This window comes from Perissodus microlepis, chromosome 19 (genome assembly GCF_051167445.1).
Source record: "Perissodus microlepis isolate ML-2025 ecotype Zambia chromosome 19, ASM5116744v1, whole genome shotgun sequence".
In the NCBI taxonomy this organism is placed as follows: Eukaryota; Metazoa; Chordata; class Actinopteri; order Cichliformes; family Cichlidae; genus Perissodus; species Perissodus microlepis.
In genome coordinates this window covers 19,324,017-19,342,058 of record NC_140479.1, presented here as the reverse complement: position 1 = coordinate 19,342,058, position 18,042 = coordinate 19,324,017, and the positions used below count along the sequence as shown (strand labels likewise).

The 18,042-nt window shown below is 39.7% G+C and overlaps 1 protein-coding gene across 1 annotated transcript; it reads right to left on the bottom strand.

Annotated features, from left to right (window-relative positions):
* Positions 1–159: 159 nt before the first annotated feature.
* On the bottom strand, positions 160–17,701 carry LOC146365869 (interleukin-31 receptor subunit alpha). Its single transcript, XM_084914467.1, has 14 exons — positions 17,612–17,701; positions 15,923–16,070; positions 13,874–14,043; positions 13,636–13,796; positions 13,192–13,357; positions 11,770–11,852; positions 11,146–11,377; positions 9,350–9,538; positions 9,107–9,211; positions 7,604–7,750; positions 5,699–5,830; positions 5,506–5,602; positions 5,308–5,389; positions 160–3,403 (listed from the first exon to the last, which is right to left on the bottom strand). Exons 1-14 carry the CDS (start codon positions 17,667–17,669, stop codon positions 2,729–2,731), a joined length of 2,445 nt encoding a protein of 814 aa, XP_084770593.1. The 5' UTR covers positions 17,670–17,701; the 3' UTR covers positions 160–2,728.
* Positions 17,702–18,042: the final 341 nt, after the last annotated feature.

Sequence of the window (18,042 nt, the reverse complement as noted above, 5' to 3'; positions counted from 1 at the left end):
TCGTTGCTTGTCGTAATGGCTGAATTTCAGTTAGTCTCTTTAATTTTACACACAATTTACACACAGACTAAATAAAGATTCCTTTACAGTAACTATAATGTGGTTTGCTGAAAACGAATATATATATATTTTGTTGGAGTGATGAATCGAAACACAGAATTAGCACACAGTAAATTTAATATTTTACCCTTGAAATTCTGGTTCATACATTGAAGTGGATATTTAAATTCTCACAACATACAAATTATGTAAACCAAATACAAACTCAGCTCGGAAGTATTCACAGTTACAAAGATGGCTCATTCTACTGTAACGATAAACTCAAGTCAGCAGCAGCATTTTGAGGGGTCTGACTCTGAGACATGTACATTTTTAAAACATGAGCCCACTTTCCAAACTGCAGGCGTGTAACAGAAAATAGGTAACATGTAGCAGAAGAGTCTAGACTAGCTGTAACAAACCAGAAAGATAAGAAATGCTGTTAATGGACAGTCTAGTTAGTCTTTGTTCACAGTATTTATAAGTATTTATAACTAGTTCAAGTCCTTTATATATATATATATATATATATATATATATAACTAAATCTATATCTTCCTACTTAGATAGACAGATATAGATATATACACTCACTGGGCACTTTATTAGATAGACCTTGCTAGTGCTGGGTTAGGCCTCATTTGGTCTTTAGATTCAACAAAGTGCTGGAAACATTTTGGGCCATACTGACATGAGAGCATCACACAGCTGCTGCAGATTTGTTGGTTGCACATCCAATGATGCTAATCTTTTATTCCACTACATCAAAAGCTTCTCTACTGGAATGTGACCAGAGGGCATTTAAGTACAGTGAACTAATTGTTATGTTCAAGGAATCAGTTTGAGATGATTTCAGTTTTCTGACACGGCATGTTATTTTCTGGACACAGCCACCAGAATATGGCCATAAAAGGATGGATGTCGTCAGTAGCAATATTCAGGTGGTAATTAAACAATGTGCAGTGTGCCAAAAAAAGCGTAAGACCACCATGACCAGGCTAAATTGTTGATATAATGGAGGAATGATTCATGTTTTTATCTTTCTTACTCCAAATTCTGATGCTACCATGTGAATCTCACAAAAGAAATCGAAACTCATCAGATTAGGCAACATTTTGGCACGGCATGTGGTCTTCTGCTGAGGTATGATGCATACTTCAAGGTGTAACGTCTGTGCGTTCAGATATATGCTTCTGAAAACTTTGGTTCTAATTAGTGGCTATTTGAGTTGCTGTTGCCTTCCTGTCAGCTCAAAGCAGTCTGACCAGTATCCTCTGACTTCTGGCATCAACAAGGCATTTTTACCTAGAGAACTGCTGCTCACTGGATATTTTCTTTGCTTTTCTTTTTCTCTGGACCATTCTCTGTAAATCTCAATAGATCAGAAGTTTTGGAAATACTCACACCAGCCCAACCCTAAAACCAATAACCATACATACTAAAGTCATTTGAATCTCCCTTCTTCCCCATTTTAATGCTCAGTTTGAGCTTCAGAAGATTATCATCTATGTGTCTAAATGTACCGAACTGGCTAAATAGACTAACCAGTTGAACTTGTGTATCTAAAAGAGCGCCCAGTGAGTGTATGCTTTTTTTTTTTCTTCATAGGCACACACATAAAGCTTTCAGATACCTGATTTCAACTATATAAGCAACAAGAATAAATCACTTCACTAAAAATAGAAAAATAACAGCCAAGTCAAACATCAGTAAAATACAGTGAGTAGTTTGCGTTAACATTCCTCAGCACTGACAGCCAAAACATGCGGCGTGTATATTAGTAAGATGAGAAAAAAAACTTCATAATGCCTCAAAACATATACAAAAAAGTAACCAACCAATCACAAATGAGTGTGTTTACATATATATAAAAATAATCCATCCTCCCTTTGACTGCTCATATTTATCTTGTCAAATGAAAAAGATGTTCTTTACAGAGCCAGGCCAGCTGTTACCCTCTGTTTTCACTTTCTATGCTTCTGCAGAGTATAGCTTCACATTTACTGTAGAAAAGTGGTATCCACATTCTCATCTCCTTCTTAGGAAGAACTCGTATAAGTGCATTTCCCTAAATGTCAATGGAAACTGATTCCTGTTCACATCTTTTTTGATGGGAAAGATTCCCCAGCCAAAGCTTGAGAACATTCCCATCATTGGAGAATTCCCAGTTGCATGAAAGGGGCTAATGTTAACTGGACCCTTGTCAGCTGACCTTACTCATTACAGTTACTACATCCTGACTTTGAAATCATTTGACTACAAAAATTAAAAAAACAACAACAACATTTTTTCCATATTTTATGACTAGGAGGCAGCAAGGTGGTGCAGTGGTTTCCATTTTTGCCTCATAGAAAGAAGTTCCTTGGATTAAAGTCCACTGGCTACCTGGGCCCTTTCTGTATGAAGCTTGTATGTTCTCTCTGGATACTCCAGCTTACTCCAAGAGATATGTATGGGGTTAGGTTAATTGGTGATTTTAAACTTGCCATGAGTGTAAATGGTTAGACTGGTGACCTGTACTGGGTTTACTCTGCCTTTTTGCCCTATGACACAGCCGGAATAGGTTCCAACACTCTCCCCGGCAACTGGATAAGCACAAGGTGGATGTATGAATGTGTCTTTAAATATAAATAAAACATAATAATGACATTTTTGATGAATAAATATTATGTACTTCCCTTCCGTGACACTAAATCGTTGACGAAATGTAAGGATCACACTCCACAGGACAGTAGGAGAAATCCACAAAGATAGAAGGGAGAAACTGTGAAAATGATGTAGTGAAATTATCTGAAGAATCACTGGGCTGGCGGATGTTGTTAGACTGCAGCAATGAGTTAAAGCTGCTTTGAGAAAAAGGATGCTTGAGGGAACTGATTTCTGTTGTGCGAGAAGGTAAAACAGCGGAAGAAGATATACTGCTTAAGTCAGAGAAGGAAGCGGGGATCTGATGGTGCTGCAGAAAATGATGCAAGGTTTTCTGTTCATCCTTGGGCTGTGACTGAGATGGCTCGCTGGCTCCACCTAGCTGCAACTTAGCATCATTGACGTTAGCTGTCTGCCAGTTGTATTGGTCACAGGAGAGGTCCACAAAAGGCCCGGGAGTATTCTGGAGCGGTCTGGATAACATGACGCTGGAGTAATCTGAGCAGGAGGGGGAAAGATCAGTTGCAGACCTTCTGGTTAATGTTTTCCCTGATCTACTAATGTCAAGTGGAGACCGGAGACTGGAATATGTTCGCAGATTACAGGCACCCTGATAGCTGTGGTCCTGATCCAGGCTGGAGTTCTCCAGCTCACCAAGCACAATGACTTCAGAGTATTTGACTGCAGGCTTCTCCGGCAGCACAAGAGGATTCATACTCTGTGGGAAAAAAAGCAATGAAGTCAGACATGCTATCTCTATTCCAAGCTCTTTGCACTGCCACTGCTAAGCACCGTACTTTAGAATTTTAAAACAGAACGAACAAGAACTGTAAAAATGGAAAAAGCACAGACTGCTTTCTCTGTCTGCTTGTGTCTCCTGTTCACGTATGTGGCAGCTGAAATGTGAAATACAGAAATTCAAACTGAAATTAACCTACTTTGAAAGACTCTTTAATCTGAATGGGTCGTTGTCATTTCAGCTGGCAAAACAACTGCAATTTCATAAAAAATGGCTCTGAGTAGTTGTGTATTGTTCAAATAAAAGTATTAATGCTTATATTTCCTTTTTTGACATCAAATCCCAAAGAACTCGAATATCAGCTAGTGTGATAATCGCTGTGATGCTAACTTTGGCTAGTCACAACGAGGTTTAACGTAAAATGCAGTAAAAATGCATAATGTTGGGAAGCTGTGCTGTGTTGTAATCATTATATGTTGGCCCCAGCACAGCAGACTAGACTTGAAGGGAGGCCGTATGACAGCAGTGTTGCCAACTCCTCAGTAAGGAAAATCGCTATTGGCTGTCCTAAAAGTCGCTAGAAGTCGCTAAATGACGTCATCGCCTAATTTGCATAATTGGTCATGCTAATCTAATTGTAACCTATGTTGTTGGAGAGAGAAATAACATCGTGGAAGAGACACAAAGTGAGCAAAAAACGTCCTAAATGCATTTAGAGTTTATTTAGAACTACAAATTAAATTTCTTTTAGCAATTATTGTTTTTTTTTAATGTTTTTTAATGTTTTAATGTTGTTTTTTTTAATGTCACAATTCCAACCCTGCTCCTTGGACCGGCAAAAGTGACCCGAAATAGGCACTCTGGTGGAGTTACTTTGTGTGTGTGTGTTTATAAGTAGTTTTAAACCTTGTGATCCACAAAACAGCATAAGAGTAAACGAGTAAAAGAAGAACTGACTGCATTACAGCACCCGCTGCTTGTTGAGAGTAAAAGCGATACGCGCTTTCACGTCTTTTTTTAGCTACTTTTTTTTAGAAAAAAAAGTCGCTAAGGGGTCTGAAAACTCGCTAAATATAGCGACAAAGTCGCTAAGTTGGCAACACTGTATGACAGTCAGAGGCGGTGTCAGGTGTTGCGTAGTTGGTATGCTGAGTGCACTGGAAAGGCTGGACTATGCTGGATGTTACTGTAACAACAAAGACTCTGTATAAGTGAGCACCCAGGAGAGCTGTCTGTCTCTCTCTGTGTGTCTTTGTTTTTTTAATTTGTTTTTGGTCTATCTCTGGTCTTTTCTGTCTTTTTCCGCTGATGTGCATGTGCTTAAAGGTTGATACCCTGGGGTTTAGCTTCGCTGTTCTGATGTTTTTTCGTTTATTTGACTCTGCTCTTTTTGTAGAAACTCAATAAACATTGCAATGAACTCTGCATTTGTCCAGAGAATCTTTTTTTTTTACTCTCCTTTGATCTATAAAGTTGAATACACAAGTGACAGGCCAGAGAGAGTTTATCAGCTTGGCTCCAATGACCCACTTTGGGAGACAGCCTCAAGTGGCCATCTGAGGAATTGCAGTTCTTGGCACTTTGCATTATGTGGCTTGGTTCCCACTGACAGTAGCCTTAAAATGGATCGACAACGGGTATTTTCACTTTCAACTAATTGGGCAGCATATTTTTTTTCTCATCAAACATTATTTAACAGCAGTGATTTGCTTTACAGTATTTCCAGCCACAGATTGGTACAATAAAGTCTGCCCTTTTGAATAGCGGTAAGCTCCATAGAACAAACAGAACAAATGTCAGGCTTTTGCAACTCAAACAATACATGAAAGAAGGATCAATTGATTATTGGTTTTATTGTGATTGGCTGAAAAAACCTGATTTACCTCCAAGGTAGTTTTAGGGGCCCAGTGGGACAAGCTACTGTTGGAAGGATCAGGGACATCTTTACACAGCTTCTCTTTCACACTAAACATCACAGAAAATATAAATAAGTAAATAAAAAAACGTAAAAATTCATCTCAAGGCTTTGCATGCAATAGCTATATGTTTGTACAAGATAGATATTTAAATGGATATCTTACATTCCATGCTGTGCTAGGCAGGCCATCAGTATCAGTGCCAATATCGTCAGCACGAGTGGAACGACCACATACATCACTACCGAGATTTCCTCAGAGCCTTCAAAAACACATAAAGTTGTTAAAGATAAAGGTGTGTGTGTGTTTTATGCTTTCTTTTTTTTTACTTTTAAGGTTCATTTAAGTTTGTCCTCACGTATGTGCACATTAGCCATGGTCCCAGTTTCTCCGGCACCAGCCTCAGTATTGGCCTGCATGAAGATGGCGTAGTTACCGGGTGACAGATTCTGCAGCGTGTAGCTGCGAACGTGACCAGGCACAAACACACCTAAATAAACATGAGAAGCTATAATTGGCAAAATGTGATAAGGTAGGCGATCCATCAAGTCATAACAAATGGAAGGAAAAACAAACATCAAGCCTTTTACCCCTTTTTTCTCGGTTAACTTCATCCTCAAAGGAAAACAAAGACAAGTCGGTTTAACCTTGCACTTCCAAAAGGATTGTTTTTAATAAAGTGGTGTTTAAAAAAAAATGCATGATGTTTTTAATCTGTAGTTTTTCATCTATGCTTCACATATCCTTTTGCATCGTAGCGTGTTTTTTATGAGTCTGAGGACATGAAGTGGCTCAGACTGCTGCATAGTAAAGGTTTAGTATTGTTAGTCGTGTTTCTGCTGTGTAAATCCGAGAGTGGCTGTTTCGTGATTATGGTAGTTTACAGTACTGTGAAAAAGTCTTACCCCTCATTTCTTTTTATTTGCTACCAAAACGGGAAGCAGGTGCACCAATTTATTGAAACATATGCAAACAGACATGGAAATACAGTATCTATGTAAATGTTGAGGTCGGGGCTCTGGGGAAGCCACTGTGAAGGGGGGGGGGGGGGGAGGGTTCTATCCAAGAATGTTTATATTGCACTGGCAGTGTGAGGTTTTTTTTTCTCATATTGACAAAATGAAGACACCTAATCAGATGCTTTCCAGGCAGATCAAAATCTGACTTTAAGTTTCTGTGTAATTTCATCAATCTCGTTGAGATTGGGCTAAAATACAGCCTCAACCCGTGACAGAGCCTCCTGTGTTTTACAGATGATTGTTGACACTCACTGTTATACCTCTCCTGAACTTCTCCATATGTTTTGATGACCAGTTGAACCAAAACTAATACCGCTCATCTCCTGTAGATAGCATTTGGTTTTTTGGCCTGCCACATCTTCTTTTGTCCTTCCTTTGTCCAGCTGCCTCAAATGCCTAAGGACACACTGCACATCATGCCAGAATATGCAAAGGTTTCTCTCCCACTCTCCTTTTTCTGAGAATATGCAAAAGTTTCAGCTAATACCTCTTAGGAGATCACCTTGTTGGTGCAAAGACATTATTTTATGACTGTGTTATCTTTGGCATTTTTTTTACTTTCAAATAACGAAATGGGGAAAAAAGCATTAAATGGCTTGAGAAACAATACCAAAAAAAATTCATATAAACAAAACATATCATGTACAAGGACCGAACTTAAAATTTGTAAAAAGCAGCCAATTTGCAGCCAAATATGGAGAACTATTGCTCAGGACCACGTTCTTTTTTTGTACAATGAAATACTCATAAACTGCTGACTCATTTATACAGGGATGAAGTTGTTAAAAATAACAAGTATAGGGTCTTTACAATATAAAGCACCTGTGAAGCTGGAGTCTGCTACAGCGGTGATTTGACTAAATGTCTGCATGCTAACGTGCTAATGGTGACAATAAAAACATCCCAATGTTTAGTAGGTTTAGTATTTGCACAAACCAAAGTAATGCAAAAATAATCACCCTGATGGTTGATATGCTGTTACATTTCACAACATTTTTTACTATTATAGTTTGGAAATGTCACTAAAAATGTGCCAAGTTCATGAAAAAGTCTGCCATTATCAGTAAATCTATGTTTTCCAAGTAGATGCTGGATGTTAAACTGAAACACAATTGCAGCTTGTTGGAGTGAAATGAAACAAAAATCAGATACTATGTAAGGCCATTTTCATCTTGTTGCTGATCACTTTTGTGCGGCTGTGTATAAAGTAAAGGTGTGTCTTCATATGTGTGTCAGGGACTCACTCCTTGCGGGCTGATCTCTGGTTCTGTAGTACAGAGTGTAGTTACGGAGGAAACCACGAAGAAGCTCCACAGGTACAGGACTCCAGGTGAGCTCCACCATGCCGCCTGAGATCTGCTGCACTTTTACGTCAATACCAGCTGAGGGTGCTGTGCGGACAGAAACGAAAGCAGGCAGTGCGATGATGGCGATGATAACTAAACCACATGTTGTAAGAAAAAGGCTATACCCTTATTTCCCAACACCATCCAATCTGATTAAATTGTTTGCACCAGGAAACTGAGATGATATCATCTTGCCCACGAGTAGGTGACCTCCTTCCGTGACAGTGCGCAGCATTTCTATTCTTTTAAAGCTCTTTGAGTGTTCAGATAGAGTATAAGAACCAGTCCATTTACCCCTGTTCAGCATCTTGAGACAATGTCCCTCATTTTGACTGGCTCTGCAGAACATGCACTTTTCTAATGTCTGCCTTTTTATTATAATGAAATCAAGTTTTAGCCTATCTAATGTGAAGCCAATCAGTGAAAGTTGCAAATTACCATAAAGTCACAAGCTTTGCAGATTTTAATGAATCTGACAGAAACTCTATTTTCAGAAAAACAGAGTTTTTGTCCTTTTTGCTATTGTTATTTTTCTAATTTTGCACCAAGGGAAAATGTGAAATGAAGTGTGCATGCCATAAAATTGTAAGCCAAAGCTACATTCTGCCTACATCCACAAACTGTTTACACATTGTTGTTGCTACACATTTAGTTTGTTGGGGTCTAGTCACCCTATCTATATGTAAAGATGGACTGGGAGATTTTTATTTATTTATTTTTAATGAAAAATATGCTGTGTTGAGCTCACTAGATCACTGTCATAACTTAATCAGCACCAACACAGATTCAGCCAACAAAAGCAAGAATTAAAACAGCAGCTAAAAGTGACTTGTTTGTGTTGCAATTAGCCTTACCATCCTTATCAGCAATGGCGTGATGATGGTTTTCATGACATACAACACGAAGTCATTGGCTTTCATAATGCACAGAGATTATAGTGCAACTCATCTTAAGCATCAATGCTGCCATTCAACTTCTGATTTACCTTCAAAGAAAATATTTATATATATTTCTACAATTCATTCATTGTCCACACAAATTGCACAATTTTGTAAAAGAGACTACTTCAGTTGTTAGTTGGATTACTTTGAATATTAGGAACTAATTTGCAAGAACATTTTTAAGAGGTGGAGCTTGAGCCAACTTGAAATTCGCCCTTATATCTGCGAAATTATTCGTTTAAAAAAAGAAAAAGTTCATCTTTAACAGACGACCTTGAGAGTAGCAGTCACACGCACGATGGGGAAATTGTGAAGCATTGTGTATTTTATTTTTCTTACTGTATTTTTCACAGTAAGAAAAATACACAACCCTCAAAAGCCAAATAACAATCACATCGAGGTTGAAAGGCTACTTTAAAGCTCAGCATGAAACAACTGCAGTGTTGCACAGACTACATACTTCCTTGCCGTGTGTACGTGTAGAGCATTGTGTTTTTCCCCGCTCCTCGTTCGCCATACACGGCTCTCACAGAAACAGCATAACGCTCCATTGGCTTTAATCCCTCTGAAAAGAGATCAAACGTGAAATACACTTTACTTCTCTGCTCTGTGTCTTCCTCATAAATCATCATCTTGATAAGTGGATATTAAGATTGATGGCGCCGCAGTTTTAAACAGGCAGAGCTGTATTTTACAGGATTACCTGTGATAACCAGCGATGTCTGGTAGCGATTCAGCTCTTCCCAGTGTAGCGTGCTGCTATTTTTCTCTCTCACCGCAAACCACTCCACCACATAGCTGCTCACAGATGCATCACTTAGAGCCACCCACCGAACCTCCAAGCTACTGTCGTTCAGAGGAGTTGCAGTAATGTGGCTTGGGGATGGTGGCTCTGTGGAGCGAGGAGGAACAAGATGACTACCACGGGATTTAAAAAACAATTGTTAGTGCATTAAATTTTTTTTCTGGCGTCTCTTGTTTGATATTGGTCCTTTATAATGTCATAAATTACCAAAAGTCAGATTAACGAATTAACTTTTAACAAATGCGGATGACAAATGCACCAAAAGGCTTTGAAAGGTTCAAAGACCTTCTTTGGGCCCTGTCATGCTTTGCTCCTCAAAAGAACTTTGTCTGTTGTTTCTTTTAAACATGGATAATAACACACTATTCAGTCTTTCCTTTATACTGTTTATATTGTGTCATATTTATATTATATAAACTCTGTCTTTTTAAAAGTCCTATACAAATAGTTATTATTTTTATTATTATTATTTTGTAGTAAGAATCAGCCACATGACATCTGGCGTGTCACTTTATTAAGTATTTTTGTTTCCTGAATTCAGGTTCAGGTCAGGCAGGCTGTTCCTCCCACTCACATCCTCCAGGTTACACTGTCAGTGTCCATATGGGCTCTGAAGTCCCCAAGTAGGACAAGTAAGTCTCCGGCTGTGGCACATTTCAGCACTCCAGTCAGGGACCTGAAGAAGGCCAGGTACTCTGCTCGACTGACCCAAAGGCGCAGGGATTCAACCTTCTCGTTTAGTGGGGAAAACCCCAACGTGCAGTCGTTGAACTCTATATACCCACCAGAGTCCAACCCCTCTTTAGCAGACTGGTTCCTGAACCCAAGTTGTGGGTTGAGGTGAGCCCAACTATATCTAGCTGGTATCACTTGGCCTCAAGTACTAGGCTCAGGCTAAAGAAGGGACATTCCATGTATACAAGTCCAATTTCAGCAACTGAGAATCAGATTGTCAAGTCTTTGACAGCTGCCTAATCCCTTAGTTATACTTCAATAGGCTCAGGCTGCTCCAGTGATGCACTGAAGCCCCCCCCCCTCCCCTCCGTGTTTACGCACAACAATTGCATTAATTGTTGGCGATTGTTAAACTCTGTTGCTCTCTTCCAGAATGTGTCTTTTGTCCTCCCCTCTGCTCTCTTCTCTTTCCTCTCACTTAACCGGTCGCAGCAGGTGGTCTTTACCCTGCAATACAATGCACCTTGAGGCAACTGTCATTGTGAATTTGCTCTATATAAATAAACATTTAATTAGACTGAATTATGTGGTTGCCTCTTTTGAGTGAAACATGAATACTCTGCTCTACAACTTGGAAAGAATAGGGAAAAGAGAAATAATGGGTGGGGTGGCATTCCTAACTCAGGCAGCTTTGTGTTACAGATAAAAATACGGACAGAGATCTTTTAACTACTCCGCAAAAACCTTTTGTGGGAGCCAACTGCCAAATGTCGTCATTATAAGTAGGAACCGCATTATTAGAAACATGTAAGATTCATGACATTTCCATGGCATGTCAATAAACATGTCACGTTTAATTGGAAAATTTGTCAGAGACCAATAATTAACAAGTTACTTTTAGTATAATCCTCAAAGACAATGTATTAGAAGTGCATTTGGTCCACTGTGTGCAACTTCTGTAATTATCAGATAATGATAATAATGCAGAAAGTCATCTTTTACTAAACAGCGATGCCTACCTGTTTCATAGGATCCATGCAGCAAAATCTTAGATTTTGGTGACACGCCGGCAGAGGTGGAGGCCGTCAGAGTGCAGAAGGAACGCCCAGCAGGAAGGAGCAAGCTACAGGATGTACTCAAATGGTGCAAATATTTGCAGCTCCCATGATCACTCAAGATCGGAGTGCTTTCTGTCTGGCAAGTCACGTTGTAAAACATAATTTTGCCATTGGCCAGAAAATGAGGTAAGGGCTAAAAACAGAAAGAGAAAGCAGTGACTCAAAGCTATGTAATATTACTGAGATTTTAATTAAGCAATCCTGTTATATAAACACAGATTTTTAAATTCTCTCTCCGTTTTCTCGGGCTGTCTCAGTCTTACTCTAAACCTGAATCAAACTTAAATGCAATAAACGAGTAAGTTTAGGGAGACATAAAAGAAATTAGAGACAGCGTAAGGGTGGAATGGTGATTAAAAACAAATTGAATCCCAAAGATTATTAAACAGTAAAGCTCAGAGTGATAGTCATAAGATATTAAACTAGCGAGCTCAAACTCCCATGCAATTCAACACACACACACACACACACACACACACACACACACACACACACACACACACACACACACACACACACACACACCTTCCAAAGCAGAGAGACGAGTCTCCATCCATTCCTGTGATTTTGTTTCACTCGTCTCCAGAATACTGGTGCTGCAGATGGAGCTGATAGGCGAAAAGAGGGGAAAACATACAAAAATAATTTGAATGAGATCCACCAGAACATCGAGGGACACAGTGAAACTACCTGCTGGCAGTGAACAATTTCAGATTTGTCTTCTACAGCAGGGGTGCTTCCTGTTAAGGAATGATCTAGCTCTTTGCCATTTGTGTCAGCAATTGCTGACACATAACAACACAGGTGGGAGACATGACGGATGTGATACTACAGTTTATTTGAACTGTGTCTATGATGTCTTTAACACATAGCTGTCTTCACTGTTATTTTTGCCACATAATCAAATCTAGTTCAGAAACAGAGCCTGGAAGCTGGCATAGACAGCGGTGTCCAAGTATTCATTCTAGGTCATGGTACTGAGGGTTGGTTGGTTTATTTGAGTGGCAGCTGGTCCACCATTTACATGTTAGGTAGAGTCAAACATCTCAAAAAATGATTGCACGTCGCTGACCTGGAAATTGGTACTGAAAGACAAATATAAATAAATGAATAATAACCGTCTCTCTGCATCTTTGTTTTCTGACAGCTTCCCACTGTCCATAGAATAGACTAGAGCGTAAAAAAGCATATGAATGCATTTGAAATGAGGAACACACGAAAAGATTCTAGAAGGTTCATCTAGGTTTGTGTAGCTGGTCCACATTTGGTTTTTGGACTGACTGAGTGGGGTGGCTGTAGCTCATTCGGTAGAATAGGTCATGTACTAATCGAAAGGTTGGTGGTTTGATCCCTGGCTGGCAAGATACTAACCCCCACTAACCTCCATCCATCGGAGTGTGAATGGATAGAAAATGCATAGAAAAAGTGCTTTCTTGAATGGGTGCATGTTGTATAAAGCACTTTGAGTGCTCCATATATATATATATATATATATATATATATATATATATATATATATTAGTCGTTGTGTCCTTGGGCAAGACACTTCACCTACCGCCTACTGGTGATGGCCAGAGGGGCCGATGGCGCGATATGGCAGCCTCGCTTCTGTCAGTCTGCCCCAGGGCAGCTGTGGCTACAACTGTAGCTTGCCTCCACCAGTGTGTGAATGTGAGAGTGAATGAATAGTGGAATTGTACAGCGCTTTGAGGGCCCCGCAAAGCGCTATATAAATGCAATCCATTATTATTATTATTATTATTATATGTAGGGATGGAGTTGTCGTGCTACCACAACCAAGATGAGTAGTTAATAGATGGAAAATAATTATTTAAAAGGGGTCTTTTCCTCCCCCTATGATTGTTTTTATAATCTTCCTTTAGTTATCATTATTACTAGGATCCAACAGTGGATTTAAGCAGAAGCATAGCAACCATTTCCTCTCACCATCTTCTGCTGTCCTTCCCTGAAGTGCTTTGCTCCACATGCTCCATGGACTTGCAGGGCCACGGTAACGGTGGCGAAGCCTGATGGTGTATTCTGTATCAGGTCTAAGGTGACAAACCAGGACAGAGTAGCCTTCCATTGTCACATTTCTGATCTGAAAATCAAGCTGTATAGCAAAAACAAAAAAAGAATGAGGTTGCGAAGAAGCAATACATACAGTCTGATGTTCTGTGAAACAATTTAATATCAGTAAATATTTAAAGTGACTTATTATGTCTTGCACTTTTTTTTCTAAGTTCTGCTGCTTAAAAATGTAACATTCTAAACACAGAAGTGGTGCTGAAGAGGAAGAAAACAGGATGTGTGAAGTTTTGGTTTCTGCAGGTGTGAAAATGAATGAACATCTTATTTCTGCATGTGCATGCAGTTATAGTAGCGGCTCACCTGCTCAGTCACTGTTTCAATTTGTGAATTCAGATTTCCCTGCTGGATTTCATTGTTAGACACAGGAAAGTCCGATGATACGCGACTCCAAGTTACATTCAGACACTGAGGAGAACCACGAACTTCTGTTACGTTGTTCAGGATGGCTGGAGGCAGCATCACTGAGAAATATGGGAAGAGAGACGTGAGGCATGAGCGATGAGATGGGATAAGCAAAGGGAAAGCAAAACTACCGTACCTTCTGTCCTGCCGGGCTGACATCGAGGGTGCGATGAAAAGCTCTCGCTTCCACCGTGTGCTGTGACTGTGATGCAAAAGTCAATCCTTGAAGTTGAACCATTAAGTCCTATTGTGCAGGTGGTTTCATGCGTGGTGCAGGTGTATGTCTTTTTTGCAAACCTGTTGGCACTTTGACAGAAACAAACATGCACCTACAAGGTCAACGGAGCGCTACTACACGAAAAGAGAGTGATGTACCAAAAAATGCATAAAACCGCAAACCCACACAGAAACATGTTGTGTCAGGCTCAGGTTCAAATTCACAGTTTTGCATACATCTTGAACAGTAATATCAGCTATAAAACCTAGAACAAAAAAAACACTGAGGAAGTGGAAACTGTGTCGAAGCATATCAAATCTCCCATCAAAGCCTCACACGAATGTCATTTTCAAAGGTGATTACACACAAAAGGATTTGCATAGGCACAATGAATTACCATCAAACAACAACACCAGCTCCAACTTGCAAACCTGCCTGCGTGCCAAAGCACAACGGTGGACCACTGCTGAACGGAGACTTGGGTAATCTCATTGAAATGGATAATTCTGAATCCACCACAGGCACCGATAAACACTGCAGATTGCTAAATCAATGTTAAGTTGACGAGCAGCATGCGCAACATCTCACTGAGAAGAAAAATGCAATGAAAAAAACAACAACCCAAAACTGAGCCTGCCATGACAGATATCAAACTTACATCTAAGACAGTATCAGACAGTTTGCTTCCTGCTTAGCAGCAGCTGTAGAGAAATTTTTAAAGGACCTAAAGCCATTTCTCAAGTTGAATTTCACAGTCATTAAAACGTTAAATTAAAGCCGTTCGTCAAACTCTTTCTAATAACGACCTCTCTTTAATAATAACAGTGATAAAGGATTTGGCACTGGTGACGCAAACTCATACAGAATGATTAGTAGCACAAATCTTTAACAAATTAAACCTGCAATAACTGATCTGTCTTTTCCACTCACAGACAGCGCACACAAGTGCTGAACGCACCGACAAGCGCAATTAGCAGTTATGGACAAGCTTTATCGCTTACTTGTAGATCTGTTACTGGTCTCCTGGCAAAAGTGCAACATTCACACTTGTATAAGTTTGCTTTTAGCTATACGTTTTTGTTTCTTTAACTGGCATTTTTTTTCTTTGCAAACAGCTGCATGTTGTAGCCTGAAAGACAGGTAAGAGCAGTAAGCGTTCATCATAATAGTAAAATTATGAGTCAGTCTGTGAAACAATGACCTGAAACTTTCCCTTACAGCCCGGTAAAGCTGAGCAGAGCTCAGGTGTTAAGTCCCCTGGAGGTTAATGATAACATGCCCAATGTTTTCATGTTGTTATACACTGAATGTTTTGTTGCAGTGTAGAATAAAGATGCAAGATTAAAAAAATAAAAATACAAAAGGTTTTCCGTGTAGCCAAAGGCTGATACTTGTAAGGGTTTTTCATCTTTGCCGCCATTGCCCCAAAAGACATCAACAGCGAGTTCTTTTATTGAGAAAAGCTGGGTTTTTTTAGACACGGAAAATGATCAATTTCAAACATTTTTTTTAAAAAGATACATCTTCAAAAAGACTGACTGGCACTTTGGACTTTTCATGGGGTTAGTGGACATTGTTAATCTACCAATGTTATACATCAAAAGGGAGAACTTGAGTGAATGAAAGAACAAGAAAAAAACAAACAAATGGGAAACAAAAGATCTAGTCAACAGGGTGATGAATATGAAAAATGATGTAAATTATAGGCTGCAGGCATTAGATCTCCAAAGAACAACACTGAAGATTTGTGTGTGATGGCCTTTCCAAAATTAAAATACTGTATTATAACATTTTTCAAACTATTGTGTTAAACCTAACAACTGATTCTGATTAGATACTCTGATTAGGATCTATAAAATCATGATCACAAAAATAGATTTTTACGTTGTTTCTTTTTCACTTTCCTTATCTACATATTATTCAAATGTCTTTGTCTTTCTTTTTATGTAAAAGAACATTTTGTCTCACCTAGATATCTTCTCAACCTGCAGAGTGTATTTCGTTGTTGGCGTGTCTCCGGGCTCCCAGTGGCAGGTGACATTAACTCGATGTATGAACACACAGCCGATTAGCCGAGGGGGTCGGGGGAAGGCCGTGGATGTTGTAATGCAAAACACTGGAAGCATTGAGAGTGGCTGGAGTTAATGACATGGAAAAGCACATGTTGCAGTTCATTGATAAGGATGAGTGTGGTTTTTAATTTATTGTGTGGTGTAGGTGGGTAAAAGTGGATTTTAAAAAAATAAAATAAAATAAGGACCTTTTATCTATGAGCCAGTCGTTGCATGTCAGCACTCGTGCCTTGCGGTACCTTTATTAAGCAGACTCATCCTTATTAGCAGGATTTATACTGATGCCAGTCTCTTTTGAAGTTTCGATTGATTATGTGTGCTCAAAAAAAATGAGGCTACGCACATTTTAAGCATCAGCGCAACTGTTTTATCATCTCAGAGTTTGAACACAGTGCAGAGAAAGGCTTTCATGTGACTCAGGTATGCAAAACCTCCACCGCCCAAGTCTGACTCACTGTTTTCAAATTTGGGATGGTGAAATAGAGATGATGAGAGGAATTAATTAGCTTTGAGCCATTTATAAGTTATTTTCCCTGAGGTTACAACAGTAGTTCAGGCAAGACGGAACAATATCCTTTCTTGGCTCCTACTGCCATAGCTTGTTTTGTCTGCTGGGTATACCTGTCGTAAGCCAATATAATCATACGCTGGTACAGGTGGACTGATTTCTTCAGAATGATGATAATGCTGACATTTGGGGACTTTTAGCTGTCTCAAAATCACCAATCTACTGCAAGATCAAAGCTAAAAAGAGGCAAAACTTTAAACCGATGATGCATAAATAGGGGATCTGGGGCTGAACTGCAGTTTCTGGCCTCAGGGTGTATACCGGGGATCCTTTGAATCCAGTGGGTTACACACTGGGGCCTGCATGGATCAGGCTAGTTCCAGTGTAGATGGTCGAGTGGACTGGGCTAAGGGGGAGACTGCAGAGAGATTCAACACCTTGGGCTCTTAGTTGTGTTTCCAAGCTGTTCCTCAGTTGTTTTTCTGGAGTGGCAGGATGCATTCCACTGCTGGGGGAGGACACTGCTGATAGGCAGAGCTCGTGTGATGGGTGCGCATTAGTGCAAGTAGCACTTTCGTGAATTTCTTGCAAGCGGAACATTGCATTGCAACAGGAGGTTTACTGCTATTGAAGTCCCCTGTCACCTATGTTAATAATGATAATAATGTGCCACTTATGACATGCTTCTAGTCATCCGACAAATGCTTGCCGAATTACGCACTCCGTGTTTTGGTCTTCACAGGCTTAAATAACAAAATGTTGTGCTCCACTGCATTCACTCACTTGTTGATAAGCTTGTCTGCTAATTGGTGTTTTATGGGTATTATACAGTAGAATAACAAAACGGTGTGGTATAAAACCAAAAACAATAACCTGGGAGGAAAGTAGAGGGATGTGGTGTGACATGTTGTGGTTGTAACTTTCTCATGCTTGGTGAGATTCTGTCATTTAAATAACAAATTATTACCCGGTTCCACTAACGACACTTCCAGAAATACCAGCACATCCTCACATATTGTTTGAAAGTTTGCTCTGGATGATAACAAACAGCAGAAAGATAACAAAGTTAAACATTACCCAGGACGAGTCCAGCCCCCAGCAGCCAGGTCCACATCACAGCTGGACTCCGCTCCATGAAGACCAACTGCTTTTTCACCCACTCACTCCCATCATGCTACATGCAAATCAAGGACTCTTCAAGGACTCTGCACGCTGTTCCGCAAAATTGCTAAAAAGATTTGTGAAGTGTCAGCACAGGATGCCTGATAATGAATAGCTTTAGTGGTTAGATTACATCATTTCCATTGAATGCATTTCTGTAAGTTAAAAACGGTTTCACTACAACATTTTTTACTGCTTTGAGTTCCTTGGCATTGCACCATAGGAAACGCACCAACCAATGTGACACATAGCAGTTTGTGCAAGCGACTTCCTAAAGTTTGTGAAAGTTTGCAAGTGGTAACTAGATCGATCACAATAAACAATTTGACATCTGACTTTTCCCCTTG